The sequence below is a fragment of the Pungitius pungitius genome, chromosome 7 (assembly GCF_949316345.1).
Source record: "Pungitius pungitius chromosome 7, fPunPun2.1, whole genome shotgun sequence".
NCBI classification, from domain to species: domain Eukaryota; kingdom Metazoa; phylum Chordata; class Actinopteri; order Perciformes; family Gasterosteidae; genus Pungitius; species Pungitius pungitius.
Window position 1 is genome coordinate 12,524,788 of NC_084906.1, and position 25,125 is coordinate 12,549,912.

The window sequence follows — 25,125 nt, forward strand, 5'->3', positions numbered from 1 at the left end:
CAAATCAAGTCAAATTCAATTGAAATTCAACATTTTTGCTTAACGTTTGCTGTTAGAGAGAGTTGTATAGTTTAGAATTTAGTTGTCATTTTGTGTCTGAGTTAAACTGCTTACGGGTAACCAGCAGTAATCCTTGCTGTCTTAGCAAAGGCTGCAAATTACTTTACTACTTTACAGTTTCTCCGAAATATGTGTTTAAATAGCAGAATAGTTGAAATAATAGTCTGTCAATGCCTTCTGTCCATTATTCTATGGTGTTATTCTTTGAAATATTTGCTTAGATCATAATTGGTCACGTAGTTTCTAGTTAAAGTCTGGTGTATATTTAGTTTTAAGAACATTTCCCTTCATTGCCCTTTTAACTTAACTGCAGTGAGAAAGAGAATTTAAACCAGTTTAACGTTACAAATAGTGAAAACTCTACATAAAAAAAATTGCATAACAAACGAAAAAAAAAAAGTCATTCCCCATCCATCTCCAGAAGTTAAACTTCCCCCCCCTTATCTTCTATAGCAGACCCTTTGGCATCCAGCCAGCAGTGACTTCAAGTCTGTTGTAAATGGACAACAACATTTGAAAAAAGAGGACTCTGTTTGTGAGACAAAAACTTTGAGCCGTGTTGGTATTGTGTGGGCTCAGGCTTCAGCGTGTATGAATGGCAAAAACCTGTTTCTTTAATCCACAACTGGATGTCACACAAGCTTCTTCCCTTCAGGTGGTCCTAAAAGAAACCTTTTATATCCAGCTAAATAAAACATCAAAAAGAACTTTAGGGAAATACTTTTTTAATTTGAATGTTTGGCGTCCTGTGATTTGCTTATTAATGTAGCACTTCATTTGATTTTTGACTCAGCATTGTGTCATCCAATAGTTATTGCCATTGAACTGCCTTGGCATTCAGTTTCGTATTCGTTGATCACAAAGGTTTTCTCTAACGCAGCAACATTCACATACCGAGCTGCTGATGCAGCAGGCGGCAGGCTTTGCCCCTTTTTACGATGCCAGATGAAGGGACAGAAAACAGGAATCAAAACTGAGCTTTAGTCGTCTTAAACGTACGTAACATAGAAGTAAGCTATTCAACTGAAGTATCTGCAGTGATATTTTGGACTTTGAGGTTTCCCACTTTTTTTTTCTCTTTTCAAAGGGTTACAAAGTTAAATGAAAATATCGTGAAAACAGTAGACATTTAGAGAATTGAAATGTTCCACTAATGCTAAAAGTATTGATAGATATTTCGTCGGTCCAAAATCAAGCAGCGTTAAAACATATTCCCAGGATTTTTTTCATTGTCTTTTTTATTGCGCATGCATCACTTTAAGGAATAAGACCTGTTTTATGAATGAAATCTACGCACAGTAATATTTCTTTGTTTTGATATTTCTTTTGATATGATTAATACAACATTGGCCATGTTGTTACATTTGTTTGGAGAGATCTGACGTGACTTTGCACTTCATTCAGTACCAGTACCAAAAGTGCACTTTTGTATAAGGCCCAGCTGTTGTTGGCAGAGAAGATAAGAGGCCTTTGAACCACAGAGCTTCAATGACATGTTCAACTGACCTTTTATTTTCTTTTTTGCATTGAAAGCGCCTAGTTCCTTTGCTTTCCCATAGCAACCAATCAATCCACTCCCAATTTGTAGGGATTTCTTTGAGCTTTTACGTGTGATGTTCCGCCTTAACACTGGTCTGATGTTGCATCTTTTTGTTTTCCTGCATTCTAACCTGTTGCTGTTATCTCACACTCATTTGCATGGCAGCCTTTTACTGAGCCAGCTGCCGCTGCCCTTTTTCTTCATGTTGAATTCTAATGATTACTTTCAAAGGAAAGCCGTCTCCAAAGCTCCTTTATCAAGTGTTTGTAGTGGAGGGAAGCAAGCCGCTGTCCAGCACGCACTCAGGCTTCTCTTCTTCTGAACACTTCTGTTCTGCAAAAGGGAGCTTTTGCTTTTCGCGACCTGCTTTTTCAAGTTTGGAGAAAAATAACTCATGGAAGAAGAAGGTAAGGATAATCGAAAGTAGTCAAGATCTGTTCATGCAATATTATTGTTTCTTGTGTAGAAGATAACAAATATAAATTCTGATTTAAATTGCAATTGAAGGATTAAAGTAAAAAATACAACCACCATTTTTAATAATATTGCACTCTTACAAAATAATAATTATAACATTTATAAGGCACCTTTTAATACAAAGAAAGTGCTTAACAATATGCACAAGAGTAATACATAATATAATCAAGCAGTTTAGAATGAATAAGATAAAATCTGTTCGGTATACAAATTAAATTATCTTTAGAAATGATTATCGATTCATGATCAATGAGTCATGGATTTTAAAGACCGTTTAGACAGGCTACTACCGTTTTCATTATTTTATCTTTCAGTAGTCTTTCAAGTTCTTTAAGAGTTTTTATTTGCAGAATGACAATTTAACACTGCTTTAGGAGTTAAACATAGTCCCATCTTGTCACATCAGTCATCCTGTGCGTTGCGTCCGGAGAAAATCTGTTATGATAAAGTTTTGTTAATTTAGAATATATAACACAAAATTACAGTAATTTAAGGAGACTAGAACGATAACACTAGAGCAAGCTTTTGGCCAAATATAAGAAAAAACTAACTGTAAATACATGTATTTCCGGACATTTGTTTCAAGTCCTCTTCATCTTTCTCATCTCCCTTCTTTCCTGTTACATGTGAAACAAATGATTTGTGTGTAATCTCATTTCAGCTCTGCAGTGATGCCATGAGGTTGATTCTGGTCAAACCAACCAATGCAACCCGACGTCTTGATTCAACAGGTGAAGGCTTTCGTGATGGAGAGCACGAGCATTGCACCGCTGGCGGCCCATCACCCACAGCAAAAACTCCTGAGGGGATGCGGGATCGATACGCGGGTCCCTCTGTGGAAGCATCTCGTTCCCAACAGGAGACAAGTCTGTGCTGTGTTTCAGCCTCGCCCCATGGAGGAGCATCCAATGGAATCAGTCCACAAAGAGATTCAATCCAAATGTCGCCAATGAAAACCAGAAATCTAACCTTATCGCAGCTGAGTGATCAGGACTGGCTCCTGCTTTGCGGCCAGGTGAGCAATGTAGGAGATGATTCACCGTCAGCTGAGAAGGCGGGCTCCGGTGTGGGACATCCAAACCACAATGACAGGTGTGGTTGTTCCTGCCCTGACACACAGCAACATCCAGAGGTTCCTAGTTTTCATCAATCAAAACAGGGCACTGTCCAGCACGACTGTGTCTCCAGAGTTTCAAATGAGAGAACCCTTTTATCTTCACCGCACACCCAGTCTTTTTTCCAAAGCACCCAAGCTTTGAGTACTTGTCAAGTTTTACCGCAGAAAATAAACCAAAGGGATCTTTTCAAAACTGCAGCGAACCATCCACAGGATAAATTCATGCTCCAATGCAGCGATCAAGGTCAAAAGGAGCTATTGCAGCAACAGCCTTGCAATCACTTCCCACTTAAAGACAGCAGCCAAGCGACTTTGTTCAATATACCTCTGAACTCCATTGAGTGTGTTGAGACGGATCAGAAGCTCTACCAGCATCCTCAGCCTGCTGTTCCGGCCGACTTCAACTGGAGGGATCTTTTTGGGAAAGAACCACTGTTAGTTCAGCCACGTCAAAACCCAGACTCTCAGTGCTCGATGAGCAGTGGTCAGACCTGCAAGTCGTCCGGGGATCCCTCTCGCGTGCTCAAGTGTCGACACCTCCCTTGCAACCCTTTAGCCGGCACTACGCGGGTACAGAGGTCTTCTACTCCAGCCAGTAACAGAAGTGTCCAGTCCTTCTCTGCCAGCCAGTGTAGCTCACTTGAGAACCAGGATTTAGTGGTGAAGAGAGGTAGACAGCAACAAAGTCAGGTATGTGAACTTTCCTGTCCTGGTGTGGGGGGTTATATCCATCCTAAATGTATTAAATGACAGGCTTTTAACTTTGAGTCCATCAATGTAAATGAAAAATACAGTCTTATTTTTTCAGTGCTCTGGCTCTCAGCATATGGTGTATTGTGCGATAAATTATATTTCTTTTTACTTTCTTTTGTAGACAAATTCTCAGCAATTCAGTGAATCAAGAGCCTCCCTGCCGAAGCACACTCCTCCACCTTCATCCAACTTAGAAACGGCCAACATAGTCAACGGGTATGCAGTCAGACCGCTGAGCAGCCATGTGAATCTAAGATCCAGTCTCCAGTCAGGTGAACAGCCCCCTCAGCTTCTTCACAGTGCCATCCTGGAGGACGCCTTCTCCAAAGTCATCAGGGAGGATTCCAGTAAGGCCAACAGCGAGAATCAAACCAGAGAGGAAGGCAGCGTGCTGCAGAAGAAGACCAAGGACATTAGCTACCGACTGGGCCAGAGAAAAGCTCTCTATGGGAAGCGCAAACAGCTGAGTGACTACGCCTTGGTCTGTGGGATGTTTGGCATTATCGTCATGGTGATCGAGACTGAGCTGTCGAGGGGATTTTACAGCAAGGTACCGTAACCAAAAAGAACCACTGTGACAAGGTTGTTTCCTTTGAGGGCAGATATCACCTACTTTAATTGTTTTCTTCCGTCTGTGTGAAACTGGCTACACACATCAGGTTTATGTTTTTGTCTCCCATTATTCACAGGAATCCATGTGCTCATATGTTCTGAAAGGCCTGATCAGCCTCTCCACAGCTGTTCTTCTTGGGCTCATTGTGATGTACCATGCAAGGGAAATCCAGGTATGTGAAAAACAATGTGGTCCTAAATCCTTTAAAGGGAAAAATCAGTTCAAACAAATACATTTGGCATTATTATTCCTCTGATTTTGAGGTCAGTTGAATTTAACATGCAAAATCCATCATCCTGAAATCTCTCTGCAGCTCTTCATGGTGGACAACGGCGCAGACGATTGGAGGATAGCGATGACCTTTGAACGGATTCTCTTCGTTGCCTTCGAGCTCCTTATCTGTGCCATCCATCCGATCCCGGGTCAATATGTGTTTACCTGGACTGCTCGACTGGCCTTCAGCTACACAGCATCAGTGGCGGACGCTGACATTGACATCATCCTCTCTGTGCCAATGTTCCTGCGGCTCTACCTCATTGGCCGGGTCATGCTGCTCCACAGCAAACTGTTCACGGACGCTTCCTCACGCAGTATCGGGGCGCTCAACAAGATCAGCTTTGACACTCGTTTTGTCATGAAGACTCTGATGACCATCTGTCCTGGAACGGTCCTGCTGGTCTTCAGTGTATCCTGTTGGATCATAGCAGCATGGACAGTTCGTGTATGTGAGAGGTATCAGCTTGAAACAATTCTCACTCTTTTTCTCCCCTCAGAACTCAGTGGGGAATTCAATTACTCAAGCATTGGACCGCAATACATTTGGGCAAATGGTTTAAGCATTTATTTCACCATTGGTAACCAATTGCATTGCTTCATTATCATAAGTTTGTTTCAGTTAAATTCAAATGGTGGATCACCAAACTCAGTGATAAAAAACACATTAGTCGATGTAATTGAGCAAATACGCAACGTCGTTCAGCCTTTTCAAGGGTTACGTCCAGGTGTCATGTTTCCATAGGTACCACGATGCAAAGGAGGTGACCAGTACTTTCCTTGGAGCAATGTGGCTGATCTCCATCACCTTCCTCTCCATCGGCTACGGCGATATGGTCCCTCACACATACTGTGGAAAGGGGGTTTGTCTGCTGACAGGAATCATGGTAAGATTTGTGCAGATATTGTGAAGCAGGATAATAACAAACTTTCTTTGACCTTACGTTTTATGTTATGTTGTTACAAGGTCGGACGCTATGAATAATTTCGCTTCATTATTATTATTATTTCATTCTGCAGCCCTTCTGCTAATTTAAGCTTAAATTATTTCCATTTTTGAACAATGTCCCGTCAATAACCTTATGAAGATCACTGTTTAAATGGCAGAGATATGGATGAAATGGATGTTCGGTAGCACAGTGTCACTATCCACTGCTCTTTCTCTCAGGGAGCAGGCTGCACAGCATTAGTGGTCGCTGTTGTTGCAAGGAAGTCTGAACTCACCAGAGCCGAAAAGCACGTCCATAACTTCATGATGGACACTCAACTCTACAAAAAGGTTAAATACACTATTTTATATATATATATATATATATATATATAGATGGATGGATTTTGTTTTGTCTGATTTATATCTCAAAGAGCTTTACAGATGGACGTCAACAAAATTACAATACAGTAGACAAAAGCAAAGCAGATCACAACCATTAAAAACTTCAAATGCTACCAGAAGCAATTCAATGAATCCCTCTTCTGCACTTTAATCCCTATGATATTCTACCCTCCTCAGGTAAAAAACACAGCAGCCAATGTGTTAAGGGAGACGTGGCTCATCTACAAAAACACCAAGCTGGTCAAGAAGATTGACCATGCTAGAGTGCGCCACCATCAGCGGAAGTTTCTGCAGGCCATCCATCAGTAGGTGTAAAAATGTTGTACGTCGGGAGTGCTGACTTAAAACAACAAAAAAATTATTTAAATGGGTAGTTACAGTTGGCTGTAATGTATATTCTTCTGTCTTTTAAGGCTATAACTCAACCTGTTATTGTGACAAACTGCTTTTAATTGATTTTGTTTGGCACATAAGGGACTTTGGCTCTTATTTTTCGGTTTCAGACTGCGACGAGTCAAAATGGAGCAAAGGAAACTAGCTGATCAAGCCAATACAGTTGCTGACCTTGCCAAGGTTTGTGTTTTATTAAAGTACCCTTGTATGTGCAGAATGAGACGCTTTATAGAAGGCTGGCTTGATATTTATCTGCTGAAAGGAGAAACGCTCTCGGAGTTGAACATGTTTACGAAGGAGCAGGATTTTGTTACATCACAGTTTGGCAGTCAATTATGTTCCAATATCAAACTTACACAAGTGTGAATGTGGAAAAATTAAACCTCCAGTCCACAAACAATGAGAGGGGACTATTCAGTGAGGTGGAAATGGAAAGATATTTGCACATTCATAGATTCCTAACGTTTCAATGACAGAACTTTTGCTTTTGAAAAATTGTTTATTAACTTTTGGACATTAAATAAATATTAGTGTTCATTATGTCTTTAGGGGATGCTTACGTTTCATAGGATATGAAATAGCTAATCTCGCCCACCTGTTAGTTCTCTACTATGTGAGTACATTAATAGGTGACAAATCATTACGAAACCTGTTTTTTTCTGGCTGGTGAAATTAAATCTTAAAACTTTTCTGCAATCACTAACCCTGATGTCTCCTAAAAATGGACCACGACTTCCTGTAAATGTCAGATTTGACACTCTCCTCCCTGTTGTTTTTTTCTAGACTCAGAACATGATGTATGATCTGGTGTTGGAGCTTCAACACCGCAGTGAGGAGCTGGACAGGAGGATCGTAGCTCTGGAAGAGAAACTGGACTCCATCCTTCACGGCGTGCAGTCGCTGCCTGTTGTGCTTTCTCAAGCAATAACAAAGCTGCAGAAGGATTTCCTGGACGACTTGGCCTGTCGCGTCCACTTCCTGTCATCCTCCCTGAGCTCTGAGTGCTGTTCAGTCCCTGCCAGGCAGCTCTCACAAGGACCCACAACACCAGGGACACCATACAACTCATAGGCCTAAAACAGCAGTCTTCTCTTTAGTGTGCCACTTTTTTCCTGCTGAGAACGTTTTCCTCCATAGGCACACTCCTTTCTAAGTAGAGGCCTGCAACAAATTCATTCAGTTACACACAGTCACCCCGGGGAGTTACAGCTAGCTTCTCGTACTGGGCATCTCCAATGAAAGGGGAAGTGCCTCAGGCAGAGGATTCTAGAGCAAGGGGAGACCAGTATTCTTTTATTTCCTTCCCAAAGTTCACAGTTGGTCCAGGCACTGGGTATTCACCTACACCTACCCATAGAGCCCACTTTTTTCTTAATCCAATTTGTAAACAATGGCTGTATGGAGAATTACAATTACAATGTAAATATTATGTATGATTGAAATAGCGTATGTTATACAGTCAATTCCAAACCAATACATTAAGAAATAATTTCACCCCACACATGACCTCACACGCTTCATCAGCATAAGCTTTTCTGGTTTTTACTTGCCTACCTTGCAATTTTATTTTACGAAATCGTACTCGTCATTCATCATGACATGTTGGACGTGGAAAAAGTTATTGAAATATAATTTGATAACTTACTATTGTTCACCTGTGTGGGCTGCTTCCTCTCATGAACGGGTAATGAATAAGATGAAAGGTTTCCCATAAATTTTAGAGATGTGTTTTTTTCTGTATTAGTAGGACAATGTTTTCTGTAGTTTACAGTAAACAATGTTTTCAATTAGAGAAAGGGTTTTTAGAATGTTTGAAAATTCAAGCAGGAATAAGGAAAGAAACTCAAATTTAATGGGTGTAACAATTCACTTGAATACTATTGTTCTTAACTTTCACCCTTTGTAATTTAGTTGTGGTCATTTAAGAACTTCTTGTAATATTTTCCTGTTTATGACACGTGTTTCAGTATGTTTTAAAGTTGCAAACTTGGAAATCAGGCAATAGAAATTAAGTTTATTCCTTTTAAATAATAATAAATTATGAACATTATTTAAAGGTCTGAAATCTTGCTTTGTGATTCACTGGCCCTGGCCTCCACACCATTAAAACGGCATATACAATATTTCAAATATTCAATAACTTGTAATTGATAAAACAACCACTGAGTAACACTTATTTTGAAGAAGTAAACTCGTTGACTAAACAAATACCGAAGCATTTACACTTCAGACCAAATAAGCAGCTCTTGTAGGTTGTTTAGAGGCCTAACGTAGGCGTCTGTCTCTACGGGTTATTGGTTTCTAAGGTCTACCATAATCTCGCGAGAAGTGTCCAGAGACAAGCTGCACCCACGAGAATGTCGTTTCGCGCGCTGAAGCTAAGCTCCAGTCACATTTCAAGTTGACATCTTTGTTAACCAATGAACTGGATTTGGAAAGAACCATCCTTCCAATGATGGAACTGTATTTCTAGAGCAGGCGGGGTATGAAAGTCTTGAAGAATAACTCATTGATCTATCTCTTACAAGCCGTAGAGTTTCTCGTGCCAACCTTTCTAAGAAGTTACTCGCGGGAAACCTGTGCTGTTCTCCGTAAACGTCAATTTCGTGTTTTCACTTGGACATACAAACAGGTAGAGCAGCTTTTCTCGTATGTTTTAAAAACTTTGAAACTGTAACGTTACTCATTAATATTTGAATCAGTTGCTAGCTCACTGTGGTCCCAACCGCTACCTCGTTTCAGTTTGGGTAAACGCAATGTTAGCCCAAAGTTTCCCAGCCAGGCAAATGTAAAACATTTAAATGAATCACTAAACATAACGTAGACACCGCGAGTGTTAGCGTGATGTTGAATGCACCGATTGCTTATCGCTAACAAATCGTTAAAAGGATTTTTTCCAACAATAAGCTCTAACGTGGTTTGCTGTAACGTTGCACATTGAAGGGGGGGGGGGGGCGGCGTTCGACTACCACGAGCTGTTATCTGCTGTTGTTGATCTGTACTGTAGGCACATAATGCGTAAGTTAACACACGGTGGGGGTATTACACTTATCCGCCTCTTATGAAACAAAATAAACAAGCTAACCTCAGTTAACGTTACGGAGAGTGTTTTCCGTTTTTGGCCTCTGGTGATTTGCCTCATGTTTTTCGTCCGTATTTTAAGTGAATATGAAAGGTGTCTGTGAAATAAAACCTCTTGGTTGGGCGGAAGCAGTTTGTTTTTCCCGTGTTATTACTCGTGTTCCTTGATGTTGGTTTTATTTGGGGGAAAGCGGAGTGAACACCTCAGCTGAGGGCGCAGAAGTGAAAACAAAGTAGCCATCCGGCTCACAGTTTAACCCTCAGAAAGAGTAGTGTGCGGTCTGTTTGTGTGTAAAGGAGTGTTTTCCGCTATGCAATACTCGATTTCAAACTATATTCAACGTAGTATTTCCGTGTGCGTTACAGTCTGAGCAAAGGCACATTGTTTGCTAGCTCTCCCTCCCCTCCGGATATGCTCGCTTTTTAAAAGAACTGGGAGTGGCCTGCGGCTCAGTTTCCCGCACTGTATTTAAATCAGCCTGTTCCCTCCCTTTCTGATGTTCCGTTGAAGTGACAGCCCAGTGCAATACTTCCACAATACACAGAAAAGTGGCTGGCGTATTCACTGATTGCAAACACTTTGTGTTGTTCTGTTGTACTGGTTTTGATTTAGAAAATAATTAATAAAAAAGCCTATATATATATTTTAATAATCTGATTGTTTGTGAACCTCATGCTTTAAACGTGTCAAAATGCAGTGTTTAAAATGCAAAAAAATGTATATATTATGCATATAGGACATGCAGAGAATGAGTAAATGTGTATGCATTAATAAGCACGTATAATTTTTTTATTACAAAAGTTCCTAATGTTAAAACAACAGTGATGGCTGGCAAATCATACGAAGCATTGTCTGACCAGCTTCAGATAGTATTTATTGAGCTTGATCAATGCTTTAAAATGTTTTTACAGTAGATTCCTTTAGACAAGATTGAATAGCGCTGTCTGTTGAAGTTACTGGTTAGCTTAAACCTGCCTGAGGCAAAATGATCAACAAGACCGATTGCTGACTTGGTCATGCTTTTGCTGTTGACACAGGGCAGCTGCAATGTGGATTCAGGTGCGAACAATGGATGGAAGGGAAACCCACCGGGTGGATTCCCTGTCGAAACTCACCAAGGTGGATGAACTGCGTCTCAAAATCTCAGAGCTCTTTAACGTGGAGCCAGAGAGGCAGAGGCTGTTCTACCGTGGCAAGCAGGTGAGGCAGCAATGGTTTAATGGAGATGTGTCCTTGGTGCTTGATTGCTGTTACTAATGCATGATCTCTCATTTAACTTTTACTCATGAATAAAACAAAGAATGAAAAGTGAACTTTAAAAAAAATATTGTGATCAATTAAAATGTGATGAATAAGTTTCCTTGAATGAAATGTATCTTTCGTAGATCATATGAGGATAGAAAATGAGGGACAACCAAAAGTAGGAAGTGCTTTTTATTTCCTTTTTTTCAAAGTCGTGTTTTTGTTTTGCATCAGATGGAGGACGGCCATACCATATTCGACTACAACGTGGGTCTAAACGACATAGTGCAGCTGCTTGTTAGGCAGAAAATGTCTGCTGTTGATGTTGTCAAAAGCAAGGACAAGGAAGCAGAGCTTTCTGACTCTGATTCTGGTTGTGGCTCAACCCAGAGTGAGTCTGACAAGAGCTCCACTCACGGAGAGGTAGAAGGTCAGACTGCCAGCACCTCTTCCCAGACAAACCCCCTGGAGCTCGTTGATCCGGGGTTTGGATCTTACAAGGTTTGTAAAGCTGTTAGTTAGGATTAATTGGGTTGTTTTGTATTCTGTGTTTGCAGGTTACTTTTGGGGCAAATCAAATATTTCTGCTTTGGATGCAACAATAGGGCTGGAAATTAACATCTGCAATCACTTTACCATTTTTATTTTTTACTTTCATATTTTAACCATTGATGTTTTAGGGCTATTACTTTTTAGTGCATGACCACAATGATAAATGTCCAAACACAACTCTGTGGAATCCCGTAGTTTTGGCACCTCTGTAAACTTGCTGTTTTGTTTGGCATTTAAACTCTGCCAGCCAAACTGAGATGGCTGTTAATTTGGTTAACACTTTGCATGAATACACAAATGTAGGTAATTTGCGTGAAGTGGGGGTGTAGTTTCTGGAATGTTTTTGAGACGGTCTCCTTTTTTTCAACCAAATTCTTGTAGCCATTGGTGACATTACCATTTATTTCTGTATATCAAAGGACATATCCTTGAGTTCAGGCGAGCAGTTTGCAACGACAATCTGAAAAATCTATTCACGCAACAGTTAATGCGTTACTAAATACGGTGAAAACTATTGTGCAATTTCTCTAAAGATCTTTTTTTCTTCTCTTTTAAGATCAATGAGTTGGTGGATGCAAGGGACTTGAACATGGGGGCTTGGTTTGAGGCCCACATCGTGAATGTTACTAAAACAACAAAGACTCCTAAAGAGGAGGCCGCTGAGGCGGCGTCCGGTGAGGAGATCCTGTACCATGTTAAATATGAAGAGTAAGAATCCTTTTTTCTGTTTCTCGTGACTAGGGCTATCACTTAGACCACAGGTGTCAAACTCAAGGCCTGCAAGCCGAATCTGGCCCGGCGGATTATTGCTATTGTGAGAATTACAGAAAGAAAGATATTGCATTTCTATAAAAGTAGCTGCTATTCCTAAAAAGTCCACTGGGGGTCGCACTCTGGCACTGGTCTAAAGGTTGCACTGTCGATCCCTTCCATTGGAAGAAAAGCAAAATCCCGTCGGGTCACTACGCATGCACTGTCCTGCGTTTTTCGACGGCGATGTTACCCCAGACAGCAGCGCCTACTTGAAAATGACTGTTTACCCCCCCAAGTCTGTCCCAAACCTAGAAGTTTGACATGGCAATGGCATATTCTTCAAGATATAGATTGAACAACTAAAATAGAAATATTTGAACTGATATGGTATCTTCTTTGCTTTGGCAGCTACCCAGAGAATGGAGTCATTCAGTTGCTCGGTAAGGATGTTCGCCCACGCGCGCGAACTGTCTATCAATGGCACCAGCTGGAGCCAGAAATGGTCATCATGGTGAACTACAACCCAGACGACCCCAAAGAGCGGGGTTACTGGTACGATGCTGTGATCCAGAAGAAGAGGGAGACGCGCACTGTGCGAGAAATCTATGCCAAGATTATTCTCGGGTAAGGACTTCGAGGGGCATGTGAGCATCTTGTGGTGCCATTTCTACCACCAGCAATGGTTTTAATTAAAGTTTTATCTATGTATCAATGCAAAGTATTGAAAGCAAGAAAATGTTCTATTCCCGTGCGGAAAGCTTTAACTGATGGTTAATTCTTTTCAAGGGATGCTGGTGACTCTATTAATGATTGCCGGATCATGTTCCTGACTGAGATCTATAAAATCGAGGAGCCTGGTTCTCCAGGTGACACCCCAGCTGGATCTGAGAGTCCCTTAAAAAGTAGGTTTAAGATGAAGCCTTTTGGTATTACAGATGTGTGCTGGGAGCTACTTTGTGACGGCTGACTAATGACTAATTTGGGTTTGGATTGTTGTATTTATTAACGGTTAATGTTATCAAACCTGCCTCTTATTGAAATTGCAGTGTAATGATATATAATAATCATCCACATTCTCTAGGATCAAATGGACCGGAGTGCAAGCACTGTAAGGATGATCCCAAGAAAAACTGTCAGTGGTGTAACTGCCACATCTGCGGCATCAAGCAGGATCCTGACAAGCAGTTGCTGTGTGATGAATGTGACATGGCCTTTCACACTTACTGCCTCAACCCTCCGCTCACCACCATCCCTGAAGACGAGGACTGGTCAGTAGGATCCAATGCAAAATTTACATACAAACATTCATATATCTTAAAAATAACTCTGACCAGTAATATGTTGATGAATGAGACATTCTCAGGAATTTAGTATTTGCTGAAAGGATGTCGTTCTATCAACTGAAAAACTTGCATGTTTTCAACTATTTATATAATTAAGCCAGTATTCCGTACAAACACTGCATTCAAGGATGATTCAAAGCCTCATTTGAAGCTTTATGTATAGTTGTGTGTTATAGCCTTTTTAGCATAATCCAAACACTGAACCACAGTCAGTTTAATTTAATTGAAATCTATCCTGTTGGTCATCACTTTTGTGCTAAACCTTTACTCTGCATGTCGTACTATCTCAGGTATTGCCCAGGTTGCCGTAATGATGCCAGTGAGGTTGTGTTGGCTGGCGAGAAGCTGAAGGAAAGCAAGAAGAAGTCTAAGATGGCTTCTGCCAGCTCTTCGAGTCAGAGGGACTGGGGCAAGGTGAGTGCCCACACAGAGTAGCAGGACAGCGAATCTTCGGGAGCTGTGCCACCAATATTTTGCTGATGTGACAACGACTACCTATTATAATTTACTTTTCAAATGCTATTTTCTTCTCCTCCTCCAGGGAATGGCCTGTGTTGGTCGAACAAAGCAGTGCACAATTGTCCCGTCCAACCATTATGGACCAATCCCCGGAGTCCCTGTTGGCTCCATGTGGAAGTTCAGAGTGCAGGTGAGTAACTCAACCGGAGAGTTGAATTAACACTCCAGTGCATGCAAACTATAAAGGGGCTTCCTTATAATTTCCTCATGTGGCCAGGAATAATGTTTAAATTATTTTGCTAGGTCAGTGAATCTGGCGTCCACAGGCCTCATGTGGCTGGGATTCACGGCAGAAGCAATGACGGGGCCTACTCTCTAGTGCTGGCAGGAGGATATGAAGATGATGTGGTATGCTTTAAAAAATACTTCTTAAAATATGCCAAAGACGTTGGTGTGATGTGAAACCATATGTTTCTAGCAACGTGCAATCTGCTGCTAAACTTAGTTTAGAATAGTTTGAATCGGTTTAAAATAGTTTGAATCGGTTTAATATGCGATGCTTCTTAATTTTAGGATGATGGTAATGAGTTCACTTACACTGGCTCTGGGGGACGAGATCTTTCTGGAAACAAGAGGACTGCTGAGCAATCGTGTGATCAGACACTTACCCACATGAACCGGTAAGACTCTTAATGTATTAACTTCCTTTGAGGGTTTTTTTTTTTTTCAAATTGTCAAATTCTTAGTAGTTTACTCTTGTTCTCACCAGGGCGGTGGCTCTCAACTGCAACGTCCCAGTCAATGACAAAAATGGGGCGGAGTCAAAGAGCTGGAAACAAGGAAAACCAGTTAGAGTTGTGCGCAGTTGCAAGGGCCGCAAGCACAGTAAATACTCCCCTGAGGAAGGCAACCGATATGATGGCATATATAAGGTATGAGTATATGGACATGTTTCAGGAGTTCATTCTGCCTTATCAGACTGGCTAATGTGGAAAAAGATTTAGCAAGTAATTTTCACTGGGTACAATGTTTAGAGCTATAAATGGATGCATTTGCTTGGCCTCAAGTGCCAGAAACTTGTAAACCATCCATCAATGTCTGATTTTTAGTTTTACTTTGTGCTGTGGACTTCTTCAGGTGGTGAAGTACTGGCCAGCAAAGGGCAAGTCTGGCTTCCTGGTCTGGCGGTACCTGCTGAGGCGTGACGATGATGAGCCGGCTCCATGGACCAGAGATGGCAAGGAACGCATAAAGAAGCTCGGTCTCACCATTCAGGTAGCGATGATCATTCAAAATACATTATACTGGAGGGTTTTTAATTGTATACAAAAAGTCAGTTTATTTGGGATGTATACAGACATATGGTGTAGCAATTTTATCTGCTGCCATTTCAAATACACTCCCAAAAATATATATATTTGACAGGAGAAAAGCCGTTATATACTTGAGCCCAATATGTACCAAAACACACCATTGTTTTATAATAAGATCCTTCACGCCTCATTTAAATTAAAGTATAAAGTGTGTAACATTTATATTATCCTGATTAATGACAGGCTGTGCTATTTTGTACTCAATCTTTTTATAGTATCCTGCTGGGTATCAGAAAGAAAAGGAGAACAAAGATGAAGTGGAGGAAGAGGCGGCGACACCCAGCAAGGCAAAGCGGAAGAGAAAATCTCAAGGCAGCGGTAAGTTCCGAGTTTTAAAAAAAACATTTTTTTACTTCTATATGATCTGCACCGGAGGCATGCAATGTTGCGCATTATCACCGGTTGCATACAGAAAGGGATGTAGGATTTCCATTTACAAATGTCAATGTTCTGACAATTACCTTTTTTTTTACACTCAAAATGCTGTAGTGATTTAAATGTTTTTTGCCAACAGATTCTTCAAAAACCCCACCAGGCAGAACTCCTAAGAAAATGAAGTTGGAAGTCTACAAGCTTACCCAGGAGCAGAAATCCCTCATCAAGAATGACAAGCAAAACAAGAAGGTTTGGGACGAAGCCATGGAGTCACTGTCTCTTGGACCGGTGAGTAGTGCTGTGTATTTGGCAAAGGCACCAGCAGGATTTCTAGATACTGTTTTTGAGGGAAATTATTTCCCTCCATATAGAAGACAAAACAAGCCAAATGCTGAACCATAAATGACTTGTGTTTGTGTTGTATTTTGTTCCAAAGCTGTCATTGAGCCATTTGTGAAGTAGTTTCAAGGTTTAATGTATTTTTTTTTCTGCAGAAATTCTTAAACAAAGTTGAAGAAGTTTTCCATTGCATTTGCTGCCAGGAAGTGGTCTATCAGCCTGTTACCACAGAGTGCCAACACAATGTTTGCAGGGTAAGAAACATTGTCTAAAATTGCTAGATAGTTTGAGTTTTGTGCTGTTGCATGAGGTTCACAATGTCTTACTATTTTAAGTGTATTCCATATGGATAATATTTTAGCCGGTGTACCTCACGCATCATGGCGACCCAAAGCTGTTGAGCCCATTTATGCTCTCGCCAAAGCCATTGACTTTTGTTTTGATTGTTCCAAAGCGCTATTTGGTAAAATAGAGTAGATGGGTAGGTTACATTTTGTCATGCGTTTAAATGTAACGTTGAACGCTACTTGTTTCCTTTATCCACAGGAATGCCTCCAGCGGTCATTCAGGGCAGATGTGTACACCTGCCCGGCATGCAGGCACGACATGGGAAAAAACTACCCCATGACTGTCAACAAATCCCTGCAAGATATTCTAAATCAATTTTTCCCAGGGTACAGCAGTGGCCGATGATCATGGGTTCTGCCAATTCAGCGCTCAAGGAATATCAACGTAAACTGTAAGGGGAATTTTCAGTAGAGGCAATAAAGAATCAGTTTCTCTTAATATATTTTTATTACTATAAAACTGCAATTTTTGTGGACTTCAATGCTACCGTTTTCACCTTGGCTTTGCCATAGTGTGTAGATAGAATAATCGAAAATTCCTTAAACTGTACAATTACTCCGTTAATATCTTTTACCAAGACCCAGCATTTTATTTTGTTCCACTAGCTATGCTAATTTTGATCTTTTTATTGTAAAGGTTTTAGTCCAATTCCTCCATGTTTAGCACTCCTCTTGAGAATGTTGAGTCAGACTTGGTTTAGCCGTTCAACTTGTTTGGGTATTTTATTTGAATCCTGGATTTGTTCTGTTCTGTTTTAGGATGGTTATTTTGATTTAAAAAGAATCAAGAGCGTAGTAAGTGTTTATAATGAGTTTGTGTTCACATCTTGACTTGAAAAATCTGACAAGAAATTTAAACACAGAATGCAGCAAGTGCTTTGAAAGCCATCATTTCCCATCTTTGTTTGCACATTGACGAGTCAAACTACAATAAGTTAAATGCACGCCACGTCCTGTGTGAAGGGTCATGCACTCTTATCCACTTGTATCTCTATTTGGATTCAATAGACCACTTACTAACATAATCTTTGATTCAAGGACCAAATTTGACATTTTCATTTGAAATAATCAGATGATTGAAATTGCACCAGCTTGGCAAGTGAACAAAGCTGCTCCGTTCTGTTCAGATGATGATATACAAGACAATCTGAACATGTCCGTTTTTGGTTTTATGCAGTTGAGCTGTCTTAAGAGTTTCTTGTTAGGGAATGGTGTCATCGAGTGGTTAGATTTACTAACCATTGTATTGGTTCCTTTTTAAATATGTTCATACAATAACGTTATACCTGTTAATGAAGTCTGGGAGATTTATTTTGAAAGAACCAAGGATTTTTAAAAACCTTAAAAGCTAGACACAAATTCTCCTTGTTTTGGAAGGTTACTTTGTTCAGGTCCAAAGAAACAAAAGTGCTTAACCAAGGGTGAATGTAGGAATCCCATCTATTTAGATCAAACCTCAGTCTAGAAACTTTTTTTTCTAAACTTAATTTTATACCGTTTCATCTTTTAATGAAGTAATCCATTACTGCCATCTCTGGGGGAGGGTGTGTTGAAATGATTGTGTCTCTTGTGGTCACTTGTAATACCAGACCTCTATTTAAAAACAAATGTTTGCGTCAAGATGAAATGTTAAGGAAATTCCACACACTGCTCCTGAAATTGAATCAACCTATTTATCTGAATTTTTTATTGACTACTTCTGGTTCTCTTTGGTGTTGAATTTCAACAGCAGTGTGTGCAACATTGACTGACTATATGCCAGCTCTTTGCGTTTTGATGGAGAGACCACTATTTGGATAAACTGCAAAATGTATATTTTCTGAAATTGTATAATTTGGTTCCTTTTTTAGTTTTTATATGTAGTTTTAAAATGCTTGCACACTTTGTTGCAGAAAATTGTCAATACATTTTCAGTGTTATTCAATAAAAATTTAAAATGACATTTGTATTTTTTAATTGACAAACTGGATTATTTTTTTTCTGAAGTTTTTTTTTTTTTCTAACGCAATTATAATTAAGACATTTAGGAAAACGTTATGGATCTTACAACAAAGCCGATGACCTTTAAAACGTTACGGCATCGTAACCACATCGGGTAAATATGATTAGAATTCCATGATTCTGTTGGATCTAATGGTGGCAAGTGGCATGTCAATGTATTACAGCGGGTGCAAAGCCTCCAGTTCAAACCGTACGTGCGGTTTCCGCACAGCAGGTGTTATCTTACAAAGGAATGCTGAAGACCACTGCAGGCCCATCGATACCGCTTCTTTTTTCATATGCAATCCATGTCATAAGTTTTCTGGTCAGTGGAACGTCGCGTTTCGCCACGGCTGTTAGCGATCAGTTACGTGCACGGCAGCACACTTACAAGCACAGAGGAGTAGAAGCGAGCGTCTATTTTCATTGGTCGATGCGGGCGTCTATTAGCTAAACAGACCAACCACATAGTTGGGTTTATGAAGAAGAAATTCACCATCCGGGGAATTTAACCAATCTCGAGGCGTGGTGTATAAGGTGGGCGTGACTCCGAGTAGCCTGTGCTAGCTAGTGCTAGAGGAAAATCCATCCTGGGAATATTTGCAAAACGAAACCAAATTGATTGATCAAAACAAGTACGGGACACAACGTTGTCGCAGGAGGTAAGATTCCCTAAGCGTGATTCATTTTCTGCCTTCGTGAACTCAGTATTATCGTGCAAATGTGTTGTGTGGTTGCTGTCGTCGCGTTGTTTTGTTTTTTTTCTAAATTCAGACATGGGAGTAGCTACCTAGCTAGTGGCTACACAGCGTCAGCTAATAACACACAAACGTCTGGCCCGGGGAAAGAATGTTTGATAATTGTTAATTAACGTTACGTATGTGTACACCGTTAAAGGGCGGCATCGGATGCTAATGCGAGTTCAATGTTTTACTCATTTTGAAGCGCGTCGGGTACGTTTTCTTGTTTGCTGTCTTCGATGAAATGCTAACAGGTAACGTTAATGTCAGTTGTGCATAGCCATCGTTGACCTGAGCAGCAACAGCAGCCTTAAAACAACTTAGTTTTAAATCGAGCCTCGAGGTTTTACTCTCCGTGTCGGAGATATCAATTCATTATTGTTTTAACAAACATTGTGTGTGAACATTTGTGGCTCAGTGTGTTAACATTAGCCACCCAGGAAGGAGGGCAGTGTGTGTGCTGCAATATTGAAACAAGTTTCGGGCCCAGATATCAGTTAAAGGGACCGCGGAGGCCGTTCTATGTTGTGGTAAGACAGCTGGGGGCGGGGAGGGGGGTCATGTGGCCTGCCGTGGTCTAACTAGGGCTAATCTAACGTTCAACGCAACATCGGTACTTCGAAAAAGGTGTGTGAGGCGAGTGACACAAAACGTGTTGTAATTTCTTGTTTTATGGTTAAGGTACGTGCATTTCTCAGTCCCTGAGGAGGAAACTCATAGAAGTGTGAAGTCCGTAACGTTAATACATTAAAATCAGGTTAATATGTCGGTTTTCTTGAACTCTATCGACGTCGTTCTAAGTGCACGTTTCCTGCTCTACAAGGTGTTTGTGCTTGATGCAAATAGAGCGGTGAATCTTTTCTTCTTGCCTTCCTCAAAGAGAAGCAACGTGCCATGCAAAGTTAGGGATACAGTCGTCAATATTTGTTCATTAAATTACTTATACATCTAGTTAAAAATTGACAGTTGGGGCACTAATTGCATTATAGATAGCAATAAGTGTTCTATCCAGAGTAAGGAGAAGAACACTTAGTTGACCTGAATGTCAAACAGAACGTGATGATTCAATTGTATTTTCAAAAAAATGTGTCTTCATTATGTATTGGGTCTGAATTTATTTTTTCACTTCTCTGAGAGGCTTTACTTTATTGTCCACTGATGTAACTGTTCGGGGGTGTAGTTGGGCTCGACGCGCAGTGTAATACGGTTACCAGTGAGTAAATAGTAAATAGCTGCCTTTCACCACCAATACTATTCGTGACCAAACGTTGTCTATCGCGTTTCAGTAGTCTAGAGAAAAATAGTCCCAGTACATGCGTGTAAGTTTCGAGTAACCTTTTTCGTTATTACAATAAATGATTCTGTCTACAAAAGGTCAACTAGTGAAAACTCCTCACAAAGAGTTCCTGGAGGCCAATGTGTCACCTTGCTTTATTTGTTGAACCAAAAGTCCCAACCTGATGATAAAAGATCAACAGACCTTCTCCATTCACATTCCTTTTTTAAATACGCATTTAGCAGGCATTTGTTGCTGCTAATATCAGTATTCAGACTGGTTTCAAATGTTCTGTGTGACAGAGTTTGATAAAAGCTGTCCTGATTTTCTTTTCGTTTTTAGTGTTTGGATTGTGTGAGTTAAAAAACTCAATTTATGATCAGCTAATTGAAAAGAAACAACTGATAATAAAATGAATCCATTAAAACAGTCAAGCAAACTTTATAGTCATGCAGCAGTAAACTAGAGAGTACATCAGCATGTCTCTGTCTTCAATAGTCCCTCAACAGGGACATCTGCATCATTTTCATTATTCTGTACTCGTAGTGATCCTGTATCATGTTTGGGAATTTAGACCATTTTATAACAATGGGGCGGTATCACAATCATTTCTGATAGGAAAACGTCACTGTATAAATCACTAGAGGTAAAATGCTGCGCCGCCCAACTCGTCAGGCTTTCATGTTGGGAAAGTTGGATTGTTTCAATTTGAGAAAGAAACCATGCACTGTGCTCCAGGCTGTTTTAAAAGATGCAGGAAAGGTTAAAACATGCCCTGATTGCCCATGTTCTCCCTCTAGGTTTACCTGCATCCCTAAAAAGACCCAATGGCTACCGACATGCCCAAGGACACGGTGCCGGCTCCGTATCCCGCCCCAGCCGCACCCCCTGACACCGCCCCAGCTCCCAATCACGGGGCTTGTGCCGCCCAAGACCAGATTCCCATCGAGGTGCCGGCCGGAGCTGAAATCCAAGACACAGCGATGGCCCCAGAGCCTGATGGTCCCCCAGATCTCACCCCCGCATTTCATGCAGACGCTGACCCAGTCCTTGTTCCAGGCAATGAGCATGCCCATGTCCCACTGCTGCCAGTCAGCGCTATGAACGCCAGCTGCAAGATTATGACCTTCCGGCCCACCGTAGAGGAGTTCAAAGACTTCGCAAAATACATAGTCTACATGGAGACTCAAGGAGCTCACCGTGCTGGCCTGGCTAAGGTGAAGACAGCGCACGTGTACTCATTTACACACACATATTTGTCACTCTCTATAAGTATAGCCTCACTATTACACAGTTTGATTCCATCAGCAACTACTGATCTTGCAATGTCAATCCCAATTGCCAATTTAAAATATTGGTATCTTAAACTAACAACCAATATTGAAAAATGACATCGTATTAAAGCACAAAATTCACACCAAATTATTAAACGTTCGGTATTCATTTTTATATATCTGGCTAATCAGCACATTTCTGGCAATTTATACGCAAATAAATGTTCAGTCAAATATAGTATAGTTAATGCAGTGAAATTAAATGATTCAATTGAATGTCCTGATCAAATAAAGTGTTGTACAATCAGGAAGGACAATTTGGAGGAATCAAAATGCCATTAATCTGTCTCCCACCCCAGGTGATTCCCCCGGAGGGCTGGAAGCCACGGAGATCCTACGACACCATCGACGACATGGTCATTCCAGCTCCCATCATGCAGGTGGTAACCGGGCAGTCGGGTCTATTCACCCAGTACAACATTCAGAAAAAGTCTATGACGGTGAACGATTACCGAAAATTGGCCAACAGCAAGAAGTAAGTTGGTCCCCAATCCAGAAGTCTCATTTATAATGTATGCTCTCGTATTTGTAGATCTTTCCAGCCATGTTTTTCAATGGGATTCTGTTTGTATATGAAAATCATCTGCTTCACTTTGGTCTTAGAAGCAATATTTTGTTAATTAAATAATGAATGTATGTGCTCGCATTAATAAAGAAAATACAAGCATAATGGCTAAAAAACATATAATATGGCTGTGAAAATGATGATGAAATGACCTGTACTACTCATCTAAAAGTTCCAGCAAATGGTTTAAAACTTACATTTTAATAACAATGATGGCTTTATGATTGGCACAACACACTGCAACCAACATGTTTGTTTTTGGATTGAGATGTAACTTTACAAAGTGTCTTTGTCGCAAGGATACTTTTTTCTGATCTATTTACACTGCTCAAAAAGAAACTCATTTAAAGCACTCCTCTTTAAACGCCCCTCTCCGTGGATGCCCTGTCCCTACGCCACATCACGGTGAAAAATCTGAATGGACCTGATTTTGAACAATAGATTGGAAACTTGAAAATATAAGATTTAAATCTGAAAATCTAAAATTTGCAACCAAAAAATGTAATGCAGCAAATATAAAAAATAAGTATTTTATGACAAAATGGGTACTATTCTCTCTGTGGTGTGGCACGGTACCAAATTGCCCACATACCAGTCTGCTGCCTGGTGGTTAGGGACCACTGCCCTATAGGCACTGTGTAAAGCCTTGTTACTATAGGTTGGCTATAGGGTCTTTTCTGCCCTCTAGTGGTCATAGGGTCTTAGTCTAAAGCAGTGGTTCTCAACTTCTCTGGCTCCGGGACCCACCTTTACCCCTTAATGACGAGCTGCGACCCAATGCAATGGCCCGCAACCCACTACAAACGGGTCCGCGACCCACTAGTGGGTCGGGACCCACCAGTTGAGAAACACTGGTCTAAAGGAAGCTAGATACATACAAAAGTTAAACATCTCTCTCTCTATGTGTGTGTGTGTGATTGGTGATTTTAAAACTCACAGCTCCTATTGCTGGACCTCCTGTTACCACTGCTCACAACCTGACTGGTTTTCAGGTACTGCACACCCCGGCACAAAGACTTTGACGACCTAGAGAGGAAGTACTGGAAGAACCTGACATTTGTGTCGCCCATTTATGGTGCTGATGTCAGTGGCTCAATCTATGATGAGGTGAGGTTTGTGTGTCTGTTCAAAACAAGCCGTTGCTGATGCGTTTTTTTTTCCTATAGGTTATTTGATCTAGTTATTAATTTAGTATGTCAAAATTTGAATGATTTTCAATGACCGTGACAGTGCACCCTTTTTAATTGATAATATTTGGAATAGTATTGTCTTATTTGATGACCTGGGAACATAAGGAAAGAAAATTATATATATATATATATATTATATTTATATATAGTGGGGACAAGATCATAGAGGAAGCAGGTACATTTTTACAGCACCTTCAAGTGGTCATTGATCCATGACCATTTTGAGGGCTGTGTGTAGACCACTCTGACTCCATTTATAAAAATGTCTGTCTCCATTCAGGACATTCAAGAGTGGAACATTGGCCATCTCAACACACTGCTGGATATGGTGGAGCAGGAGTGCGGCATCGTCATTGAGGGTGTCAACACTCCCTACCTCTACTTTGGCATGTGGAAGACCACATTTGCCTGGCACACCGAGGACATGGACCTCTACAGCATCAACTACCTGCACTTTGGACAGTCAAAGTCCTGGTCAGTCACTTTTTAATTACGATATTACCAATTATGTACCAACAAAAGAGGATATTCTTTAAATTTTAGCAATGGAGTTCTGCAGTGATAACTGATTGAATTCAATCACTAGTTATTATGAACCAATCCACCAGTGTTATCCTGTTGGTCATTATCTAAATTACTAATGGTTTCTAGCACAAGGGACCTTACCTGATATTGTATGGTAATTTGTAATGTTATTTTCTATGTATAATAGAGTATTTGTCCTATGGCGGTGGGTCAGAATATAGATACAGCAATATATTGGTTCATTTCCACTTGCTGTTATCAATAGTATTATGTAATACATGTAGATGCACTCAAAGGCCGGGGTGGGTTATCCGACGGCCACCTATATCACAAAAATAATCTCTCAAATTGTTACAATTACAAATTTTCATATTATTAGTTACATGTACTACTTCTAACATGCTGTGTTTTGCTATACATACATATAATATTAAGGCTTCTCCTTGATTGTTTAATCTTCTCCGGATTCCTTTTTTGGAAAATAACGAACGTTTGAGATGAGTGGGTCTTGACATGCTTTTGTTTTCAAATTTGGCACTTAAGGATATTCGTTCATTCATCATCTCTTCTAGCACTTCCAGCTGATAACGTACAAAACATTGATTTACTCAATGTCTTTCCATCAAATTAAAGACATTTGTTCTGATTCCTTAAGATATAGTACAGAACATCAGAGGAATGTCATGATTTTCGCATGTATAGAAACGCGTGGTTGCATTGTAACTGCAGTAGAGAATGAACAAAGGGAAACCATGTTTTGCATGAGCTACTCTGCTTTCTATTCTGTGCATCATAAGCATATATGTCCTTCTCCCACTCTCCTCTGAAGGTCTGTGGTACCTGCAGATTTTATTTTTAATTTCCATCTCTGGCGCTGCAGGTGGTAAGCAGTGCCAGCCAACCCTCCGTTGGTGTGTGTTCGCTCGCTCTCACCCGTCTTCTTTTTTGTCACAGTATGTTTCCCCCATTTTCCTCCCTCTCCTGTCTGAATCCTGGAGTGGTGTTCGGTCTGTGTGTTTGAGCACGACTGTGCGCGTGTCACCCGTTCCCCTCTCTGTGATGGGATCATTAAAATAGTCTATCCGTCTCGT

General features: G+C 40.6%; 3 protein-coding genes across 3 annotated transcripts in view; all 3 read left to right on the top strand.

The window, feature by feature from the left end:
• The first annotated feature begins 1,883 nt into the window (after positions 1-1,883).
• kcnn1b (potassium intermediate/small conductance calcium-activated channel, subfamily N, member 1b) lies at positions 1,884-8,577 on the top strand. The gene is made up of 10 exons (XM_037469776.2): positions 1,884-2,007; positions 2,739-3,884; positions 4,069-4,497; positions 4,637-4,732; positions 4,874-5,292; positions 5,579-5,720; positions 6,002-6,112; positions 6,344-6,471; positions 6,670-6,739; positions 7,343-8,577. The coding sequence occupies exons 2-10, from the start codon at positions 2,754-2,756 to the stop codon at positions 7,628-7,630; spliced, it is 2,814 nt and encodes a 937-aa protein (XP_037325673.2). The 5' UTR covers positions 1,884-2,007; positions 2,739-2,753; the 3' UTR covers positions 7,631-8,577.
• A 467-nt stretch (positions 8,578-9,044) lies between these two features.
• uhrf1 (ubiquitin-like with PHD and ring finger domains 1) lies at positions 9,045-18,386 on the top strand. Its single transcript, XM_037470375.2, is given in 18 exon segments — positions 9,045-9,127; positions 9,129-9,191; positions 10,679-10,841; positions 11,118-11,384; positions 11,992-12,143; positions 12,597-12,812; positions 12,975-13,090; positions 13,270-13,456; positions 13,822-13,945; positions 14,073-14,180; positions 14,294-14,398; positions 14,564-14,670; positions 14,760-14,922; positions 15,128-15,265; positions 15,579-15,681; positions 15,878-16,026; positions 16,233-16,331; positions 16,624-18,386. Coding segments are annotated over 18 exon segments (2,490 nt in total). The 3' UTR covers positions 16,771-18,386.
• Positions 18,387-18,916: 530 nt separating this feature from the next.
• Positions 18,917-25,125, top strand: part of kdm4b (lysine (K)-specific demethylase 4B) — a 36,286-nt gene continuing 30,077 nt past the window's right edge. The window contains exons 1-5 of the mRNA XM_037469319.2: positions 18,917-19,066; positions 21,221-21,637; positions 22,054-22,229; positions 23,312-23,426; positions 23,790-23,983. Of these exons, the coding sequence (XP_037325216.2) occupies positions 21,248-21,637; positions 22,054-22,229; positions 23,312-23,426; positions 23,790-23,983 (875 nt within the window). The 5' untranslated portion in view covers positions 18,917-19,066; positions 21,221-21,247. The remainder of the gene's footprint in view (positions 19,067-21,220; positions 21,638-22,053; positions 22,230-23,311; positions 23,427-23,789; positions 23,984-25,125) is intronic.